The 17,340-nt window shown below is 47.6% G+C and overlaps 7 protein-coding genes across 7 annotated transcripts; 4 read left to right on the plus strand and 3 right to left on the minus strand.

The window, feature by feature from the left end:
• Positions 1–560: 560 nt before the first annotated feature.
• On the minus strand, positions 561–4,197 carry COCVIDRAFT_27640 (hypothetical protein; the record flags this gene model as incomplete). Its single annotated transcript, XM_014699949.1, has 3 exons — positions 561–1,733; positions 1,789–3,019; positions 3,065–4,197. The coding sequence occupies 3 exons, from the start codon at positions 4,195–4,197 to the stop codon at positions 561–563; spliced, it is 3,537 nt and encodes a 1,178-aa protein (XP_014555435.1).
• Positions 4,198–4,748: 551 nt separating this feature from the next.
• Positions 4,749–7,481, plus strand: COCVIDRAFT_27641 (hypothetical protein; the record flags this gene model as incomplete). The annotated part of the gene is made up of 4 exons (XM_014699950.1): positions 4,749–5,356; positions 5,410–6,387; positions 6,435–6,807; positions 6,870–7,481. The coding sequence occupies 4 exons, from the start codon at positions 4,749–4,751 to the stop codon at positions 7,479–7,481; spliced, it is 2,571 nt and encodes an 856-aa protein (XP_014555436.1).
• A 314-nt stretch (positions 7,482–7,795) lies between these two features.
• COCVIDRAFT_38794 (hypothetical protein) lies at positions 7,796–8,641 on the plus strand (the record flags this gene model as incomplete). Its single annotated transcript, XM_014699951.1, has 1 exon — positions 7,796–8,641. The coding sequence occupies one exon, from the start codon at positions 7,796–7,798 to the stop codon at positions 8,639–8,641; it is 846 nt and encodes a 281-aa protein (XP_014555437.1).
• A 1,104-nt stretch (positions 8,642–9,745) lies between these two features.
• On the plus strand, positions 9,746–10,174 carry COCVIDRAFT_27643 (hypothetical protein; the record flags this gene model as incomplete). The annotated part of the gene is made up of 1 exon (XM_014699952.1): positions 9,746–10,174. The coding sequence occupies one exon, from the start codon at positions 9,746–9,748 to the stop codon at positions 10,172–10,174; it is 429 nt and encodes a 142-aa protein (XP_014555438.1).
• A 1,045-nt stretch (positions 10,175–11,219) lies between these two features.
• COCVIDRAFT_38796 (hypothetical protein) lies at positions 11,220–12,065 on the minus strand (the record flags this gene model as incomplete). Its single annotated transcript, XM_014699953.1, has 4 exons — positions 11,220–11,568; positions 11,619–11,719; positions 11,769–11,903; positions 12,045–12,065. The coding sequence occupies 4 exons, from the start codon at positions 12,063–12,065 to the stop codon at positions 11,220–11,222; spliced, it is 606 nt and encodes a 201-aa protein (XP_014555439.1).
• Positions 12,066–12,552: 487 nt separating this feature from the next.
• Positions 12,553–14,786, plus strand: COCVIDRAFT_102338 (hypothetical protein; the record flags this gene model as incomplete). The annotated part of the gene is made up of 3 exons (XM_014699954.1): positions 12,553–12,680; positions 12,729–14,642; positions 14,699–14,786. The coding sequence occupies 3 exons, from the start codon at positions 12,553–12,555 to the stop codon at positions 14,784–14,786; spliced, it is 2,130 nt and encodes a 709-aa protein (XP_014555440.1).
• A 318-nt stretch (positions 14,787–15,104) lies between these two features.
• On the minus strand, positions 15,105–16,940 carry COCVIDRAFT_17003 (hypothetical protein; the record flags this gene model as incomplete). Its single annotated transcript, XM_014699921.1, has 1 exon — positions 15,105–16,940. The coding sequence occupies one exon, from the start codon at positions 16,938–16,940 to the stop codon at positions 15,105–15,107; it is 1,836 nt and encodes a 611-aa protein (XP_014555407.1).
• Between the last annotated feature and the right edge of the window lie 400 nt (positions 16,941–17,340).

Here is a 17,340-nt window from a genome sequence, read left to right on the forward strand (position 1 = left end):
TGGTCTTGGCGGAGATTGGTTGTTTCCCAAACACCCGAAAAATCATAAAGCTCCCCAATATAATATACCTATCCGATTTTTTTTGGCACATACGACCATCGGCGAAGTACAGCATTGGGTCCCGTTCGCTCCCCAGACATTAAGCCTTCGACCGGCGGACTAGTAGTCAGGTGGGTGACCACTGGCGAATCCCCGCTGTTGTATGTTTTTGCTCTATGTTTTTACCTTTTTTGCGCGGGTTACGTGGTATAGCTACTAGGCCAACAAAGGCGTGCTCTGTAGCGTCCTTCACAGCATCGTTATAGATATCTACACAATATGAATTCTCGAGAATTTTTTTTGAGTGCATCTACGTCTTATTAGGCAGGGTGCGCAGACTCTCATCGTATCTGCGCCTAGTTTCATGCTGCCTCGCTAACACAACTTCCATCATCATTGTAGAATTCCGGTGTAGATGGAATAATCAACTTGATCAAGTCGCCAGGACTACTATGAACATTGCCGTGATATATCGTAGCAGAAGTAGATCCAAAATCTTGTAGAGAGAGGCCTTCTGGTATTCATTGTTGTGGTTCATCAATACACCAGTAGGCCTCGTTTTCGTTCTCTTGAATGATGTACTCGAGTCGTTGGCGGAATTCAGTCGAAAGAAATCTAGCTTCTTGTCCAATCACACGTGGAGGCTCTAAAAGAGTCTCGAGGTTCTCGGGTTCCGCTGGGGTGGGCTTGAATACTGGTAGCTCTGCATTGGCCATGGTATCTCCTTCAACAACCAGCCCGCTAGAATCCATACCAGTAGTTTCTGTATTCGAAGAGAGAGAAATAAAGTCTCCGCTGTTTCTTGGAGGTGAATGCCATATCAACGGCCCGAGTCTGCGTGGAAGTTTCACAACGAGTAAACCTGTTCGCACAATCTCCAAAAGATCTCCGATGGCCGTAGTGTCAACTTTACACCTAGGGTCTTTTTCCATTTGATCCATCCAACGCTCCACAACGTCATGTACCCTAGCAAGTCTTCGCCCATTGATTTCAGAGATCTGATAGAAGCAGCTGTGCTCCAAGTCTCTTTGGAACTGATCAACTCCATACTCCCCATATAAGAGCCAAATAATAATCTCTAGGATAACGCAGCCTGTAGACCATATATCACTTGGTCGTGAAGGTCTTATTGAGTTCTCAAAAAAGTGAGGCCTAAGTCTTGTTACTGCCTCTGGAGCTTCGTAGCGTTGGATGCCATATCTCGTTCGTGTTTCGATAGGGCGCATTTCTACGACCTCATCGTGTTTCCTTGCCTCGACCCAGCCATCAAACTTCCACGTGCCTATCAGTCCTCGGTTATTATGGAAAACAAGGATGTTTCTCGAGTTTATATGCCCATGTCGATATGAAGCCCCAGTCTTATTTAAGTTATGAGCAGCATCTAGGGCTTTAGCAAGCCCAAGGATCTGTTGAATGACATCTTTGACAAGTCGTGCTGTTAGAATAGGTGATGGCATTCTTCGCCATAGGTCAAAGAGATTTCCGCCGTCTGCCCATTCGAACATTAGAAAATATTTCGCTTCATCATGCCTTATTTGACGCCTAAAAGCTGTAACAAACCGAACAATATGCTCCTGGTTTAGTCGATTCAAATTCCGGAAGGCTTCAACTTTCTTTTGCCAGCGTTCTGTGACTGGCGCATCCTCCATTTCCTTTATCTCTTTTACAGCGAATGGAGTGTCTTCCAAAAGTCCCTGTTGATATTAGTAATCAGCCCTGTGGCAATTCAACTCTGTTATAACTACTTACAGGGGCCATATGATTCCGATGAAGAAAATACTGCGAGACTAGCCCAAACGAGTGTTTTTCAGTCTCATCATTTCTGGATACAAAAGGCAAGATATGAGATGCCTCTAGATCATGGGGACATTTATCAGTCGAAAAGATAGGAACAAAGAACCTCCACTGATGATCATAGAATCCTGCTACCCAGGGGTGTCGCCCTAACTCCCTACGGTCTTTGATAGGGAGTCTGGAGTCATCAATACCCTTACTCTTTAGCGACTTCATAACTCCTTTGGTATCGACTTGACGTATAAGTCCCACAATAGCAAAAGTCTTCTTAGCCCTCGTTTTGATGAAGTTTATCATATCATCATCTTCCTCTGACGGAGGTTCTGTTACGTGTAAAGTCTTTCGGATAATGCCTTCTGTAATGAGGTCGTGGATGACACCTTCTGGCAAGAATCTGAAAGGAGTGCTTTCAAAAGCGCTTTCCACGAGCCTTTCAAAAACAAGGGCCAATAGTGAATTTTTGTCTTCGTCTTCATCTTTATCTTCATCTTCGTCGGTGTCGTCGTCGCTAAAGAGAGGAAAATCATCTAATGAAGACTCAAATGGTCCACCTGCCGCCTCTAGGTTGGTAAACCAGCTGTTTATCCTTTCCCGAGGCAGTAGCTCAAGCTTGTCAAGATGCGACTTATCGACTTCATCAAACCCAGGATAGTCCTGTCCACGATCGGAAAAGGTAAGCGAGCTCAATGATGAACGACTATCAAGGTTTGAGGCACCTGTCGGAGCTGCACTCCTTTCCTTCACTGCGTCCTCAATGGCAGAAGTCAGTAAAGCCAGTAGGGAGAATTCGTGTATGCAAGCCCCGATGTGTTCGATAAACGTCGAGTTCCGCAAATCGAAATGTTGGTCTGAAGCTCTTTTCTTCAACCAGGTATCTTCGTGTATGGAGCATATTGGACATTTATCCAAGATCGGTTCTTCCACAAACTCACATGCTTCTACCAAATAGTCGACGCTTTCTCCTTCGAGTTCGTCACTGTGACACAGTTGAGCGTGTTTGGTAAACGAGTCCTTGTCTGAAAATATATCCGCAGGGTCACAAAGCATGCATTCCCATTTAGGAAGACTCTTATGCCCAGAAAAGACATGCATTTTCCATGCTTGAAAAGTAGCAAAGAGCGGCTGGACTTCTGGACATCTCGGCAAATAACAAGTGTAGGGCCTCAAATCATCTGAGACATGTTTCCTGATAGTATTAGTCAATGACATTGTCAAGCGATTGGCAACTTACACCCATCTCGAACCTTGCACCATAGCCTTTGGAATCGTTATTCGGCAATACGGGCAGGTAAATAGGTTCGCATTCGGGTCCAACTTCGGGGCACTTGGATAGTCCACCTTCGAGGTTGTTACTGTTGGCGGTGCTAATGGTCGATCGTTTTCTAGGAGTTCTGAGATTTGGTTGTCAGGCTTATGAGTCGACAACTTGGCTGTGCTGCTTTTTGAATATTCTGACTGAAGTGTAGACTGCTGTGCAGATACAGCATTTGACTGAATTCCGGATGATTTGTGCTTCTGATGAACTGTGCCATGTGGTGTTGAGTCATCCTTGAGTGTAATGGGCTCTAAAGTCATTGCACCTTTTGGTCTCGAAACGATTTTCTTTTCTTCTATCACCGATGGTTTCATCAGTTTGTCGGCGCGCTTGACCGCGAACGCAAATCTATGCCGACGCCTGGCATTCGCCTCGATCACAGCTTGTGTTTCATACGGCACTCTGTCCTCTTCGATCTGCTTCTTCATTTCCTTCTGCATTTCGTCGTATTTCTGCTGTACCCCAGATACTTCTAGACCTTCGGCGAGCATATGTCGGATCTTCTTCCAGATAAGAATTGACGCCATTTCTGCCTCAAAGTCCCTGTACTCTTCTCTGTGTCTATGAAACCCACTATCGGCATTTTTTAGGTGAGATGCAGCACCTGCTTGACGTATGGCTACGCCTAGTTTAGCAAGGACTTGGAACAATTGCTCAATGCTATCCTTGGCTTCATCTTCGGAGATATTTTCATAGCACCTTGCGTTGGATTCTGGCACTGTCGAGCTGCTCAGGACGCCACAATCTTGTCTTGGCTCATCGACACTTTCACAATATATCTCCAACCACGTTCTCAAGGTACTGAGAGAACTAATGACAAATTTTGTTGCTGCATCATCGTCGCGCAGACGGGTTTCAAGTGAGTGTTGCTCTTTTGCGCTCGCACCAACGCCCGCATCCCATAGATTGAAGTCGCTCAAGCGGTTCTGAGCCCAATGTATTCCAGTGAGCTGTTCATCACGTGCACATCGTTGTAGCAGGTGGCGACAGTCCTGGGTGATGCTGAATATAGTAACTATCGGGCGAGGATGGTCCACGTTAACGTCCATGAAATTGAATTTTGAGCAGCCCAATTCCGAGAGCGATGGTGTTCAAAAGTTTAGTTTGTTCTCAAGGTCGAGCTCACAAAGTTACCCAAGCACCTCCTCATCAATAAAGATTAGACACCCTCGCATTAAGCTACTTTAGGGCTAGTGCCAGGTAGCAGTACACTACAGAACAGCATAAAGAGCAGGTTTTAATATTATCAACACCTTTCTTCATGGTACTATACTAATGTAGTACTACGATATCAATATTGAAAAATCATGTTAATATGTGTTGTGGTTGTAGAGATATCTGCGTTTGAAGTTGTAACATAAACTTTGGTGTTCGTTCTGTGAGCACGGGTGTGTCCAATTTTTATTGATGAGGAGGTGCAAGGGCTGTGAGGTAGCAAATCAGTGGAATGGGGCCAAAAACGCGGGGCGATCCCGTCCGGCCTATGCATTCAGCCACAGGCTAGGTCAACTTGCTGCCTGCTTGGGCGACGGCAACAACACAACATCTTCTCAGCAATCGCAGATACCCAACTATCTTGATCAGCATCATCATCATCATCATGGATCCTGATGATCTTGTTAGTTCTTGGACTATGATTGAGAAACAATCGGATGTTGCCGTCGACGCATATGCAGATGCTTCCATGTCATGCCTTTCACAGAACCAACCTCGGCAGGCTTTGCAAAATTTAACTGAAGGGATCAAATATTTAAGTTGGAGGACCATAGCCCGGAGCGACTTTCGATCTAAGAAACCGAAACTTCCACGACTTGATGTCAAACCCCTCCCAGAAGATCTCGAAACCATCCATAGCGCCTTCGATCCGAAGTTCACAGCTGATGTCGAAGCAGATCTTGCGAAGAAGGACGCAGAAGCAAGTGCGGCCATCGCGGCTAATGAGACTAGCATCACACAAAGGCTTGAGCCTGAACAGTATTCGTACACGACAACAGATGCCCTGCACAAAGTCTTCTACGAGAGTGCACTACTACCATGCAACTGCACACATCCAAAAGAGCCATTTGATTTGATGAAACAACATGCATGTGTTTTGAGGTTAAACGGTAGTTGGGATAGTGCCGGAAACTCTAGCCACTATTTCTTCGAGTCAGTTCTCGCCATCGATAGCAGTTATGATTGGAAGAAGATTCAATTTCGGATCCCTAGGTACAATTTCTTGCTCCGAATTAGATCAGATTTGCTAAGCTTAATGGCTGCAGGAAAGACACAAAAGTTACTTTGAAGACTCATGACCGGAAAGGCAGTCTTGCATACGCCTCAAAGGACAGGAATACAGAAATGTCAAAAGGTTTGGACTTGGAAATAGACAGCATGAAAGACCCGGACGTACATGCAGAAATTCTGAACGATATGTGCGCACTTCTTGATGACGACACGTTCGATCTTGCTATACCTGTGCAGCTAGAAATAGGAAAGCAAGACTATAGCTTCTACCAGCTCAGTCCAGTCCATATTGATGGATCACCAGGCGATAGCCTAGATCCAATTTCCTTGTTGAGGGCCATCCAGGACAACATGATCTCTGTGAAGAGCAAGATCTTGCTAGCCTTCACTTTGGCAAAGTACTTTTGGCAGTTTTACTCATCGAACTGGATGCATTGTGTGTGGAATCTTGAGACGATCGTTTTACTGCCTCAAACTCCTGGATACAACTCACTAAATGTTGAGGCAAAAACACCCTTCCTATCAATCAATACAGGGACCTCAGAGAAACCAAGACTATCTGAAACCCAAGAATTGGACCCGTCTTACCCGACCATGCAGAAGAGATTATGGCACCCATATCCGCATATACTAAATTTGGGGCTCCTGCTAGTGCTTTTGGGTACGAAAGGTGGTGCTGCAGGCAGGGCACTGAACACATTAAACTCTGAATACTCCTTCTGCAAGAGTCAGCTGAAAGACAAAAAATGGCCTCATTTCGACTCTTCAGAACAAGTCAAGGAAATTTATAGGAATGCGGTGCGGTATTGCGTGCCTGAATCTAAGGAAAATATTCATATCAACTTAGCTGAGCGACGTCAGATGTTGTTCGATAAGGTCACGCGTCCTTTGTTCAACCTTTTGCAAAGTATGCAAGATCCTTTCGAGAATGAAATTCTATCAGAAGGGAAGGGGGGACTTCAGGGCAGTAGAGAGGACACCGAAGGAATGGATAGTATCCAAAAAGATCCCGGGTAAATTGTATATTCCTCAAGCACAAGATGAAGCTGATTTCACCTAGCCAACAGTCCGAGAATTGGATAACCAAGATCACAGATTCGAACCTGTATAGAGAGTTGCAAAGGGAGTACAAAAGGACGGATAAAGCAAGACCAAAAATCGCTCTCATAGACACTGGCTACGATCCTGAAGCCGCCTTCCTTCGCAGGAGATATCATAGCAATCGTCTATCCAACCATCCGCAGTACCATTGGAAAGACTTCTGCGAAGAAAACGCTGTCAAACCATTGGATGCAGATGGACATGGTACATCCATGCTCTCTCTGCTTATGCGACTTGCCCCATTCGCAGATATATGTGTGGCGCGAATAGCACGTATGGATCAAGACCTGCAAGGCAATCAATCAAGTTCGAGCCGGAAACGCCTGGCAGATGTAAGTCTAAGATTACTCCACGCTATAGAAATGTAATCCACGCTAACCTCTTTGTTACTTAGGCGATAAGATGGGCGGTAGATGAGCATAAGGCTGATATTGTTTCGGCATCTCTTGGATGGATCCAGGTGAACCACGATACTGATCGCTGTGCTGTGACAAGTGCTATTGCCTACGCCAAACATGCTCGTGATGAAAACATCCTTTTCTTTGCTTCTGCTTCGAATTTTGGAGCAGGCAAACATGAGCTGTTTCCAGCAAGACTTCCTGAAGTCTTCTCAATCCGTGCGACAGACCATGAAGGGCAACATTGCAGCTTCAACGCTTCACTCCCTGCAAAGGTTGGAATTGAGGTGTATGGTACCCTTGGAAAAAATGTTCCAACGGCACAAAGAGGAAAAAAGGAAGCACTCATTGCACGAAACGGCACTTCTCCAGCGACGGCTATAGCAGCCGGTATTGCCGCTCTCATCATTGCATATGTCAACAACTGTGATACCACAGGTCAATGGCAATATCTGAAGCAGAAAGCAGGATTTGAGAAGCTATTGGACGAGATTGCGACAAGGCCCGAAACACAGAAACGGTTTCTGACTCTTGAGAATGTGTACAATGACTTGGATCATCTCAAGAGCCTTATGACTAGTGTCTGCTCCAAATCTCGAATACAGTAGCCATTCAATATGGAGCAGAATGATGACTGTCATTTACATCATCAACGCATGCTTCCAAAGCGCTGGGCCAAGGCTGCCATATTAGTACAAGATGCAACCCCGCTTGCCACGTCAGGCTGCATAGCTTAGCAATACATCTTCAGCTTGCGTCTTCTGACCCATCTATATGTTTGAGAGCGTAGGTATCAAGCTTTGAAGCCAAAACACGAACGTAAGATCTTTTCTCACTGCATCGGCTGTTACTCCAAACAACCCTTCGACCCTACAGACGCGTTTTGAAACACATTCTGTTTCCTAGAGCAAGTGCCTAGAAAATGTCAGGCTTTCAGGAAGAGAGAAAGTTTTTCTTCAAATCGCCGGATCTTGAGTACAACCTTGAGGGACCGATACAGATTGGTAATATCATTACCGATATGAAGAATCCACAGGATCCTATCTCCATGCTTCATCCGATGCCGACAATTATCAAGGGCCCAGGCTATGACAAGGGCAAGAAGACGCACGAAGGCCATTCATCGGTCAAATTAAGCTTGTCTGCTAAAATCTATGAACTTTTTGGTGGCCAAGCTGAAGCAAGATCAAAAAAATCTTTTCAAACCAAGTACGAGTTTGATGAAATCGAATCCCTGTACCTTCAAAAGAATCCGACGCGAGCGGATGCCAAGAGACTTCGTGACGATGATGCAGAAGTGAGGGGAGCTCTGAATCGTGGTCCAGTGTATGTAGTTACTGGGCTGAAGATTGCCAAAGGACTGAGATACTCCAACGTACGCATGACGAATAAAGGAGGCAGCCTAGAAGCACAGGGTCGCGTTGCGAATGAGGCGTCAGTCGGAGGTAGCCTCGAGGCGGAGAAAGGAGGCGAGGACCTCGAAAGTTACACTGTCAAAGGTGATACAATCCTCGCATATCGACTACATATCATCAAAAAAGAAAGTTGGAGGTGGCTTGGTGAGCGGGATTTAGAGGTCAAGTCTCAAGAGGCAGGCGAAGGGGGTTTCATGAATCACGACGAACAGGCAGGGGAGAGATCGGTCATTATCGAGGAGGTCAACTTGAAGGATGCAAGGTACTTTGCTGAAGACGAGGAATATGGTGACGTTGAAGAGACTTGCCTTGAAGATGGTGAAGAAGAATGGTTCTTGCTCTCCATAGATTAATAGGGAGGGGCGGCGCATTGGGTTTTCTTCGAATCCCAAAAATTCTTTTACCACGATGCCAAAGAATTCGCAAGGTTAAGAGTTCGAATCTCTCCACCTCTACCACTAAAAGTAACATCCGAATTCTGAAGACATTTCAGTACTTTAAACTAATTCCTTTTAACACCACGTTTCGTAGGAAGGGGCTTTTGTTTTCAAGTTTTAGTGCTGAAGAAGCTTTCTCATTTTATCTTCTCCTTTTCGGACTCCTGCACCAATTTCAGAAACAAATTGAGCTATGGTGTGGAGACACGCGTTGGTGTTTGGCGGGGCATGAGATGCATTCGGGCGCACTACGTACTATTATTAACAAGGTTCATAATTCTGACAGCTGTAAGATCAGGGGAAAGAACAGTCCGTGCGTAGCCAAGGGATTCTCTGATGCAGCAGGACGAGTAGGTATTGGCTGTAGTAGCCTGGGCCATGCCATTTACAACACCAGCCAACGCTACCACGATAGCTTTGGTGGTTTCAATATAGAACGTCACCTTGGATACTAGTCCTGAACGGAGCTTAATATCGCTCAAAAATAAGAGTATGCGGGTCAGGTACTAAGCACTAAAATCTTTATATGGTAGCGCCGATAAATTGAGTCTCCGTTTCTGCTTTTGAAAACTTTGTTTTACTCAACTCAATCCCGTTCCCATCTTTATTCAGAAAAGGAAATCCTGATCAGGCCTAGCAAACGGAAACGGAGCTGCAAATGAACAGACCCCAAGGCTTTGAGAGGGGTACTGATTGGACAGATACGTCGGCAAAAGCCTTCCACTCTATTCAACGGCAAGATTATAGTTATGTCTGAACTATAATGATTTGTTGATACGAGGTGGTATTTAGCGTTCGCAAGGAATAGCGGTACGGATGGATGAGTGAGCAAACGTATATCATGAGATGTAACGGCAATTGATTGCAAGATAGCCACATAAGACCGCCTGTTGCCCTACCGATCACATTCTCATTTTTACACCACACCAGACATCAATTAACTATCTTATTGCCTAGAGCATCACATTATCTTTTCAAAAATCTTCATCACTATCTTATCACCTTCGCATATCCAAGATAATGAAGACTACTGTCCAAGTACTGGCATTTGCTTCGATGCTTTCTGTAGCTCTTTCAGAGTGCAACTTCGAACTATGCTCGTTTGGATCAGTCGGAAAATTTGACGACAAAGAGTGCAAGGGCAGGATTCACAGAGTGGGCAAAAATCCACGTGGACAGCCTGGAGTAGAGCAAGGCAACCCAGGCGACGCTCATTGGGACTGGGAAGTCGAGACAACTTACTACAAGATCAACATCTGGGATAGCGGCTTAGTTACGTACGATTTTGGAGAAGGCAATGCCTGTGTTATGCAAATAGCTAAAGGGAACGATAAGTACGACGTCCTACTTCCATCTATAAAGGCCCACAACCCCAACTGGAATGGACCTGGATGCTGCCTGGACGCGAGCCTTATTTATGGTATTACGGATGTTTTTGTATGGAATTGAAGGGGGACCAGTTGTAACGCGCCAGACACCCTTTGGTAGAGCTCCCTGTCGAATGGAATTTTGTTACATACAGGAATACCCTTGATATAGCACTCTCTTGAGTCCAGCCATATCTATGAACCTACTCAGGCAAAAGCAGCATCTAAATACGCCACCGAATAAGCCCGTATCAGATGGCCGGATTCTTTTCCGGTTATCTACAGTACAGAGAGTAAAACAGCCGTTGCCCTTTGCAACACGAAAAGCACTCAGCGCAAGGATCAATAACCTTACTTTGTAAGCTATCTAAAGACTTACGACAATAAAACCAGGTGTGGCACTTGCGCCAGCTAACGACACTGTTAAGTGTCGCCTGCTGCAGCCGGACAGCGTAGAAAGTTTGTTAGATATATAAGGAGCAGTTAGATATCAGCTCATATAGAGATCGATTGACCATGCAGAATAGGGTGTTAAGGCGGCTCTTGTAGGACTGCATAGGCGGAGACGCAGCAGTACCAATTAGTGATGGAAATGTCGCAGAAGAAGCTTACTCCCAGACAGGAGCGAAAACCACGAACCTGCAAACAATCTCGGCATAGATTAGATAGGTTTGGTACAGTCACCTGGATAACATCCTTTGCTTAACGAGTACGGCCTTTCCGGATCTTTGGGTTAAGTGAGTGGGCAAAAGGGATAAAAAGAAAACCCCCACCATCGTCAACACCAAATGAACTCTTGCAGGAAGCTTCGCCGTGTTACCAACAAGATTGATTAAGTAAAAAGATGCTCATCATGCATGGCTATCAAATTCCCATGCCAACAGCAAAAGCGATCTAATGCTCTTTTCCCGCTACCTTAACTAGCCCTGGCACCCAAACAACAATACTGTAATAACGTGTATCCTCGAAAAGCGCCTTGTTTGTCCGACAATAATTTTGCAGCCGTAATCATAGACTGATGATTCTTCTCCCAGACGTTTGTGGAGTCAGTACCGACCTGCGTGTTCCGCCATGTCGGCATAGCTGTGGCTTGCTCTCCTTATCCGTTCGAAATTGCTCATGTTCGTCTATTTCTTGCCAGCAACCTCATCGCCCATGCGGTTGTACTCCTTCTGCATGTTCTCAACCTGCTTCTTCAGGTTCTCCATGTCACGGTCCTTGGCCTCGAGTTCCTTCCTGAGAGCACCAACCTCGCCAGGGCCACCGGCGTTCTTCAGGGCAGAGTTCTTGTTAGCCTTGGGGTCACCCCTTAGGCTCTTGACCTCCTCTTCGAGACGGAGAACATCGAGGATCATGACGTAAGTGCGGTTGAGGATGAGCGAAAGGAAGAGGGTGAAACCACAGAGGTACATGTTGCGCTGCGAGTAAAACTTGCGAGCCTGGACCTCCATGCGTTCGATACCTCCAGCAGCGACACTTCTTGAGGTGTTAGTCTTGCAGCATAACAGAGGTGTTTGTCGACTTACCCTGAGCGGCCCTGGTCGTCTGAGCCGGAAAGCTCAATTTGTACGCGGTAGACGCGGTTCACACTGTCAATGAACAGTATGAGAATGAAGATGAACGTAATCTACACATGTCAGACGTGTCTTGTGTAAGGCTGTACTACCACCACATACCTTCATGCCATATTGTAATTTCGCTATTATCGGGCTCTCCGAAATGAAGGTGAAGAGCCTGCGGCGCCATGTGAACGGCAGGGGGACAATGAGGGCGCAGAAGATGAGCATCTCTGTCACCAAGAGGAGGAAGACCTAGAAGCAGGAGGCAGTCAGCATCAGGCCACATTCTGTTTCCAAAAGCAACGTGAACAGAGCACGCGAGCATCGAACACCGGATAGCCAGGGCATCGTTGTGCTAGGAAAGGAGGCAATTGAAGTGAGAGGATAGCTTACCAGACTGTAGTAGAGCGTCATGTTGTTGGTGACGTGGTAATATTCGCACGACGCGAACTGGTGTTTGTGTGGGAGCGGGGTTGACCGGAATCAACAATGAAGCTGAGAAGAGCTGATTTGCAAACAAACGCAGCAACCAGAAGGGATGTGATGAAGAGATCGAGGGTTTAAGAGGATTGGAGGAGAGATGATGGGAAAGTGGGAACTGGCGACGCGAATCTGATGTAGGAGCCGCAGGGTGCCTAGTTATGAAGCTCTACGTCACAGTCCCGGCTTGCTCACTAGCGCTTGGGCCGCCGCCGGTCTAGCCACTTGTGGCCGTATTTGCACTCACTTTTTGAGCGAGTGCTTTTCTCTATTGAGCGCCAACGCCAACAACATATCAAGAACCTGCTTCTCGTTGCGCCACAAAATGTCTACTAGCAATGGAAACGGGGTCGAACCTGCCCACCAGCCAACCGACGGCGGCGTCGCACCCGATTCCAACGGCATAAATGGTGGCAATGGCATGGTTGATGTAAAATTCGAGGCGCCCTCGAGTCCAAAGAAGAGAGCTAGAACGAGCACCCCGGAAGCTGAGGGTGCTACTGACACTTCTTTCAAGCGGGTCAAGGGTGTTGCGCCCATCAAGGCAGAGTATGCTGCATCACCAACATAGAGGGACTCACGTGCTAAGAACACCAGATTCTTGATACATCGAAACGACAACAAAGCCGACACAGGGGATAATGTGATTGACGACGACGCAGCTGAGGCGGCTGATGCTGACCACAAATCCGAAGGCCTGCCCAAGACTGATGCCCGCGATGCGCCTAGAGGCAAGGGCAAGAACAAAAAAGAAAAGAAGCAAAAAGGCCAAAATACCAGTCGTACTTTTGGAAGCTCGCGCGACAAGATACCTCTCTGCGGTACTCGCGCACAGTACAATGAATTTTCACCTAAGGATTGTCCATTTGGCGAAAAATGCAAGTTTGAACATGACCTCCGCAAGTACCTGAAGGAGGGCCGACGAGAAGACTTGACCACTTTTGATGGCCAGTGCCCAATTTATGCCGTCAAAGGATTCTGTCACTTTGGTTGGAAATGCCGTTTTGTTGGCAGTCACTCTGAAGAGCGTACCACCGAGGACGGTAGAAAAGAACTGGTATTGAAAGAGAATGCCGAACTCAAGGCGAAGCTATCTGGCGATGACGATGAGGCTGAAGCTGAAGTTGTCAATATTGTGCCCAAGGAGGTCAAGTTTGGCCTGTCTAGACGGAAAATTGGCACACCACGGTCTGATCAATATCTGCAATGGATTGAAAGCAATAGCCGGAACGAACGAGACATGTTTGATGCTGCTCAGATGGACCCAGAGATTCTTAAGGAGGAGAAGGAAGCGCGCAGGGCAGAATATGTCGAAGCGCCTTTCAGACCATCCGAGAAGCGAAGACTATACTACGGACCTGAGACGCCAATGCTCGCACCTCTTACTACCCAGGGTAACCTGCCCTACCGACGACTTTGTATAGACTTTGGTTGCCAAGTGACATGGAGCGAAATGGCCATGGGCATGCCTCTGATCCAAGGTGATAAAGGCGAATGGGCACTCATGAAGGCTCACGAATCCGAGATTAGCCCACCAAAGTTCCTAGCAAAGAACACTGTCGTTCAGGGCTACGACAATTCTACCGACCTCAAGTTTGGTGCCCAGATCGCAGCGAACAAGCCATGGCTGGCTACAAAAACCGTCGAAGTACTAACTGACCATTGCTCTAAACTACGAGCCATTGATCTTAACTGTGGATGCCCGATCAACCTCGTCTGCGAAAAAGGAAGCGGCTCCGCACTATTAGACAGCGAAGCAAAACTAGAGCACATCCTCCGCGGCATGACCTACGTCTCTAAAGAAGTCCCCATCACCGTCAAGATCCGCATGGGCACAAAAGACAACCACCCCACCGCACAGAAACTCATTAAGCGTCTCGTCCTAGGAGGCCACGAAGCCGTCGAATCCGGCAAAGGTACATCCGGCATCGCAGCCATCACACTCCACGGCCGCAGCAAGCAACAGCGCTACACCAAGAGTGCCGACTGGTCCTACATCGCCGAGTGCTCCGCCCTCATCAACCGCCTACGCAAAGAAAAAGACGCCCGAACCGACACCATCGCCGAAGCCGACCCCCGCGACCTCGCAAACGGCGGCCACGTCTACTTCGTCGGCAACGGCGACTGCTACTCTCACATCGACTACTACAATCACCTCGAAAACGCAAAAGTCGACACCGTCATGGCCGGCCGCGGCGCCCTCATCAAACCCTGGCTCTTTGAGGAAATCGAAAAGGGCCAGTACCTCGACAAGTCCGCCACCGAACGCCTGTCCTACATCGAGAAGTTCACAAAATACGGTCTTCAGACTTGGGGATCCGATGAAATGGGAATCGGGACTACACGCCGCTTTTTGCTCGAGTGGCTGAGCTTTGCGCATCGATATGTGCCTGTGGGCTTGCTGGAGCATTTGCCACCGCATATTAATGACCGCCCGCCGAGATTTAGGGGACGCAATGAGTTGGAGACTTTGATGGCGAGTGAACATTATAAGGATTGGATCAAGATTAGGTATGTTCCTTGTGTTGTGATTAGGAAGATTGTATGGGTGGCTAACGGTGTGACAGTGAAATGTTCCTTGGTCCGGCTCATGAGAACTTCAAGTTTGAACCCAAGCATAAGTCGAACGCGTATGAGTTTGAGGCAGAGGGGTAGATGGGTGTCTAGGGAAGGGTTCGCTAAGGTTCCGTTTTGATGTCTGCATGAAGTTCAAAGTTAGAAAAGAACAAAAAGAGATGGACGAAGAGCATGGGTTAGCATGACTTGGTATGGAGAACTATTTTACCTGGGCAAAGCATCAGTCTGCATTTGATCAACTGGCTATATACATCAGAGATCTAGTATCACCACGATACCAACACGCATGAAGCTTACATTCCTTATTCCAAGCTCTCATCATAGCAATCAGGTATCCCACGCGCCTCTCCAAACTCCCCTCACACATAATCATACAAATCCAACCTCCCCGCCTCTCTACTCCAAAAATCCAACCAACGCCTCCAACATATCCCTCTCGGCCTTCTCCACCGCCAACACACCATCCAACTGCGCCTGCAACGTCCTCTTGACATCCGCCAACCCCTCATCCCTCTCCGCCAACCTCTCCTGCACCGCCTTCTTCGCTCCCGCATCCTCAGCCACCAACCACGCGAGAATCGCATCAATCCGCTCCAAACAATACAGGCCCTCGCCCAACCTCTCCGTTGTATTCTCCAACTCCCACTCCTCCAGTTCCTCGCCGCTCAACCCTTGCTTCAGCGTAGCGCTCCGCGCATCGAATGCCGCAAGGCGGGCTACGTAATCCCGTCGTAGGGAAACGAGTTTAGTTATCTTTTCGTAATCTTTCTCGAGGAACTTGGCGAGGAGGCGGAACCGCGAGTCGGAGTTTCCGGGTAGCGAACGCAAGAGGGAGGCGAAGATCGAGAGGATGTGTTCGGTTTGTTGGGGATCTAGTTTCTTGGACTTCATAAAAGTTGAGAATAAGGGTTTGAGACCGCGGGATTCGACGACTTTGTCGCAGACGGCCATTGCGCTGTTGGTTAAGGGCGCTGTGTCTTGGTCTTGGGTGGCGGCTTTGCCTTTGCTGTTGTTGGAGGAGGGGTCTGGTGTGGGATCTGAGGCGTAACCGCAGGCGTGGTCGAGGACTTTTAGAGCGCGGCTTTTGCTTGTTTTGCCGTCGCGGATGAAAAGGAGACAGAGCTCTACGCCTTCGGCTTCGAGGAACTTGGATTTGCCAAGGGGCTCTTCGGTGATGGAGCAGAGGCAGTTGAAGAGGTTTTCCATGTATTCTTCTTCGTAGCTGTCTCTTTCTGGGTCATCTCGTCGGTATGGCGCAAGATTTGTGAGGAAGATTTCGACGCCATTGGCTTCGGCGACGTGGTTTCGGTTCGGTCGCGAAGATTGTGTGAGGATGGAAAGGATCTCGGCGGCGTATTGTTTGTTTTGTGATGTTGGTTTCTCGGGCTTTTGGATTCTGTCCAGTAGCCACTTTAGTAGCGTGGTTTCCTTCCCTATCAAGTCTGTATTTGCTGGTTGTGACAGTAGATTCTCGATTACGCTGAGCGAATTGTACACGCCAGATGCGTCGGCCTCGTCGGTTTCGTCGAAGCGCGAAAAGTTGGAGATGAGCAGGCTGACCAAGTCTGCCTCCATGAATGCCACCACAAGCGCATCCCATTGCTCCTGCTCTCCTCCCACGTCCTCGTCTGTGAGCTCCGATATCATTTCAATCGCAGCGATTGCAATGTCTGTGTTCTCATGCGCTAGTAGTTCCACCAACTTTGACGCTGCTGTGCTCTTTGCGAATTCCTCGTATAGCTCCGGGTGCTCTGACAGTATGCTCAGCGCCTTTATGCCTTCATCCAAATCGCCCTCCGACTCCATAAACTTTGTAGGATCGTTTTCATACTTTGCGCGTAGCGAAGCATTCTTGTTGACCTTCTTCTCAAAGTTGAGCGCCAGTTTGCGCACCCAGGGAACATCGTACTTTTCCTCTCCTATCGCCTCGTCGCCATCTAGCGCATCAATGTATTCCATGGCATCTCGCGCATTCTCGTCCAAACCGTCGCCAAAGAATCGACCTTCGTCATCGTCGCCTGGGCCGTCGTCGAAATCCGGTGGTAATGAAGGGCCAGCCTCGTTATCGTCTTCTTCGTCGGCTACTGAGGCTTGCGCTGAGCCCTTTACGTCGCCATTTCCGTTTAGCTTCGCGGATTTGTACGATTGCGTTGGATCGGCTTCGTTTGGGTTCTCAAACTTGCGCTTTGAAGAGCCGTTTGCGCCTTTGAAAAGCTCGTCAATGCTCGTCATTTTTTCGGCGCCACAGTTAAAACAAACGACTAGAGAAACACAGCAGGGTGGAATTAGTGACGTTGGCGCGTTCTGGTCAATCTTTCCAACGTGAGGGTTGACATGGTCCCGGCTTGATACTAGCGCGTTTAAGCTGCGCGCATCAGGTCACGCTCATCTCGCCTTCACATGCTCTGCGTATTCGTACATTTGCAACGACAACGGACCAGCCACTGTTGCTATTCTATCTTCTGAAATAAAACACTATTTTTTGGTTTTCACTATCTATATATTCAGTCTGGTAGCAAAAAAATAAGAATCAATGAAGACAATTGTGCATATGTTCGATTGCCTCAGCATCTGCAAAACTCAGGTGCTGGATGAAGCACGTCGATCCTTTCAATTCATTCTCTTGTTCAAT

This window comes from Bipolaris victoriae (genome assembly GCF_000527765.1).
Source record: "Bipolaris victoriae FI3 unplaced genomic scaffold scaffold_55, whole genome shotgun sequence".
NCBI classification, from domain to species: domain Eukaryota; kingdom Fungi; phylum Ascomycota; class Dothideomycetes; order Pleosporales; family Pleosporaceae; genus Bipolaris; species Bipolaris victoriae.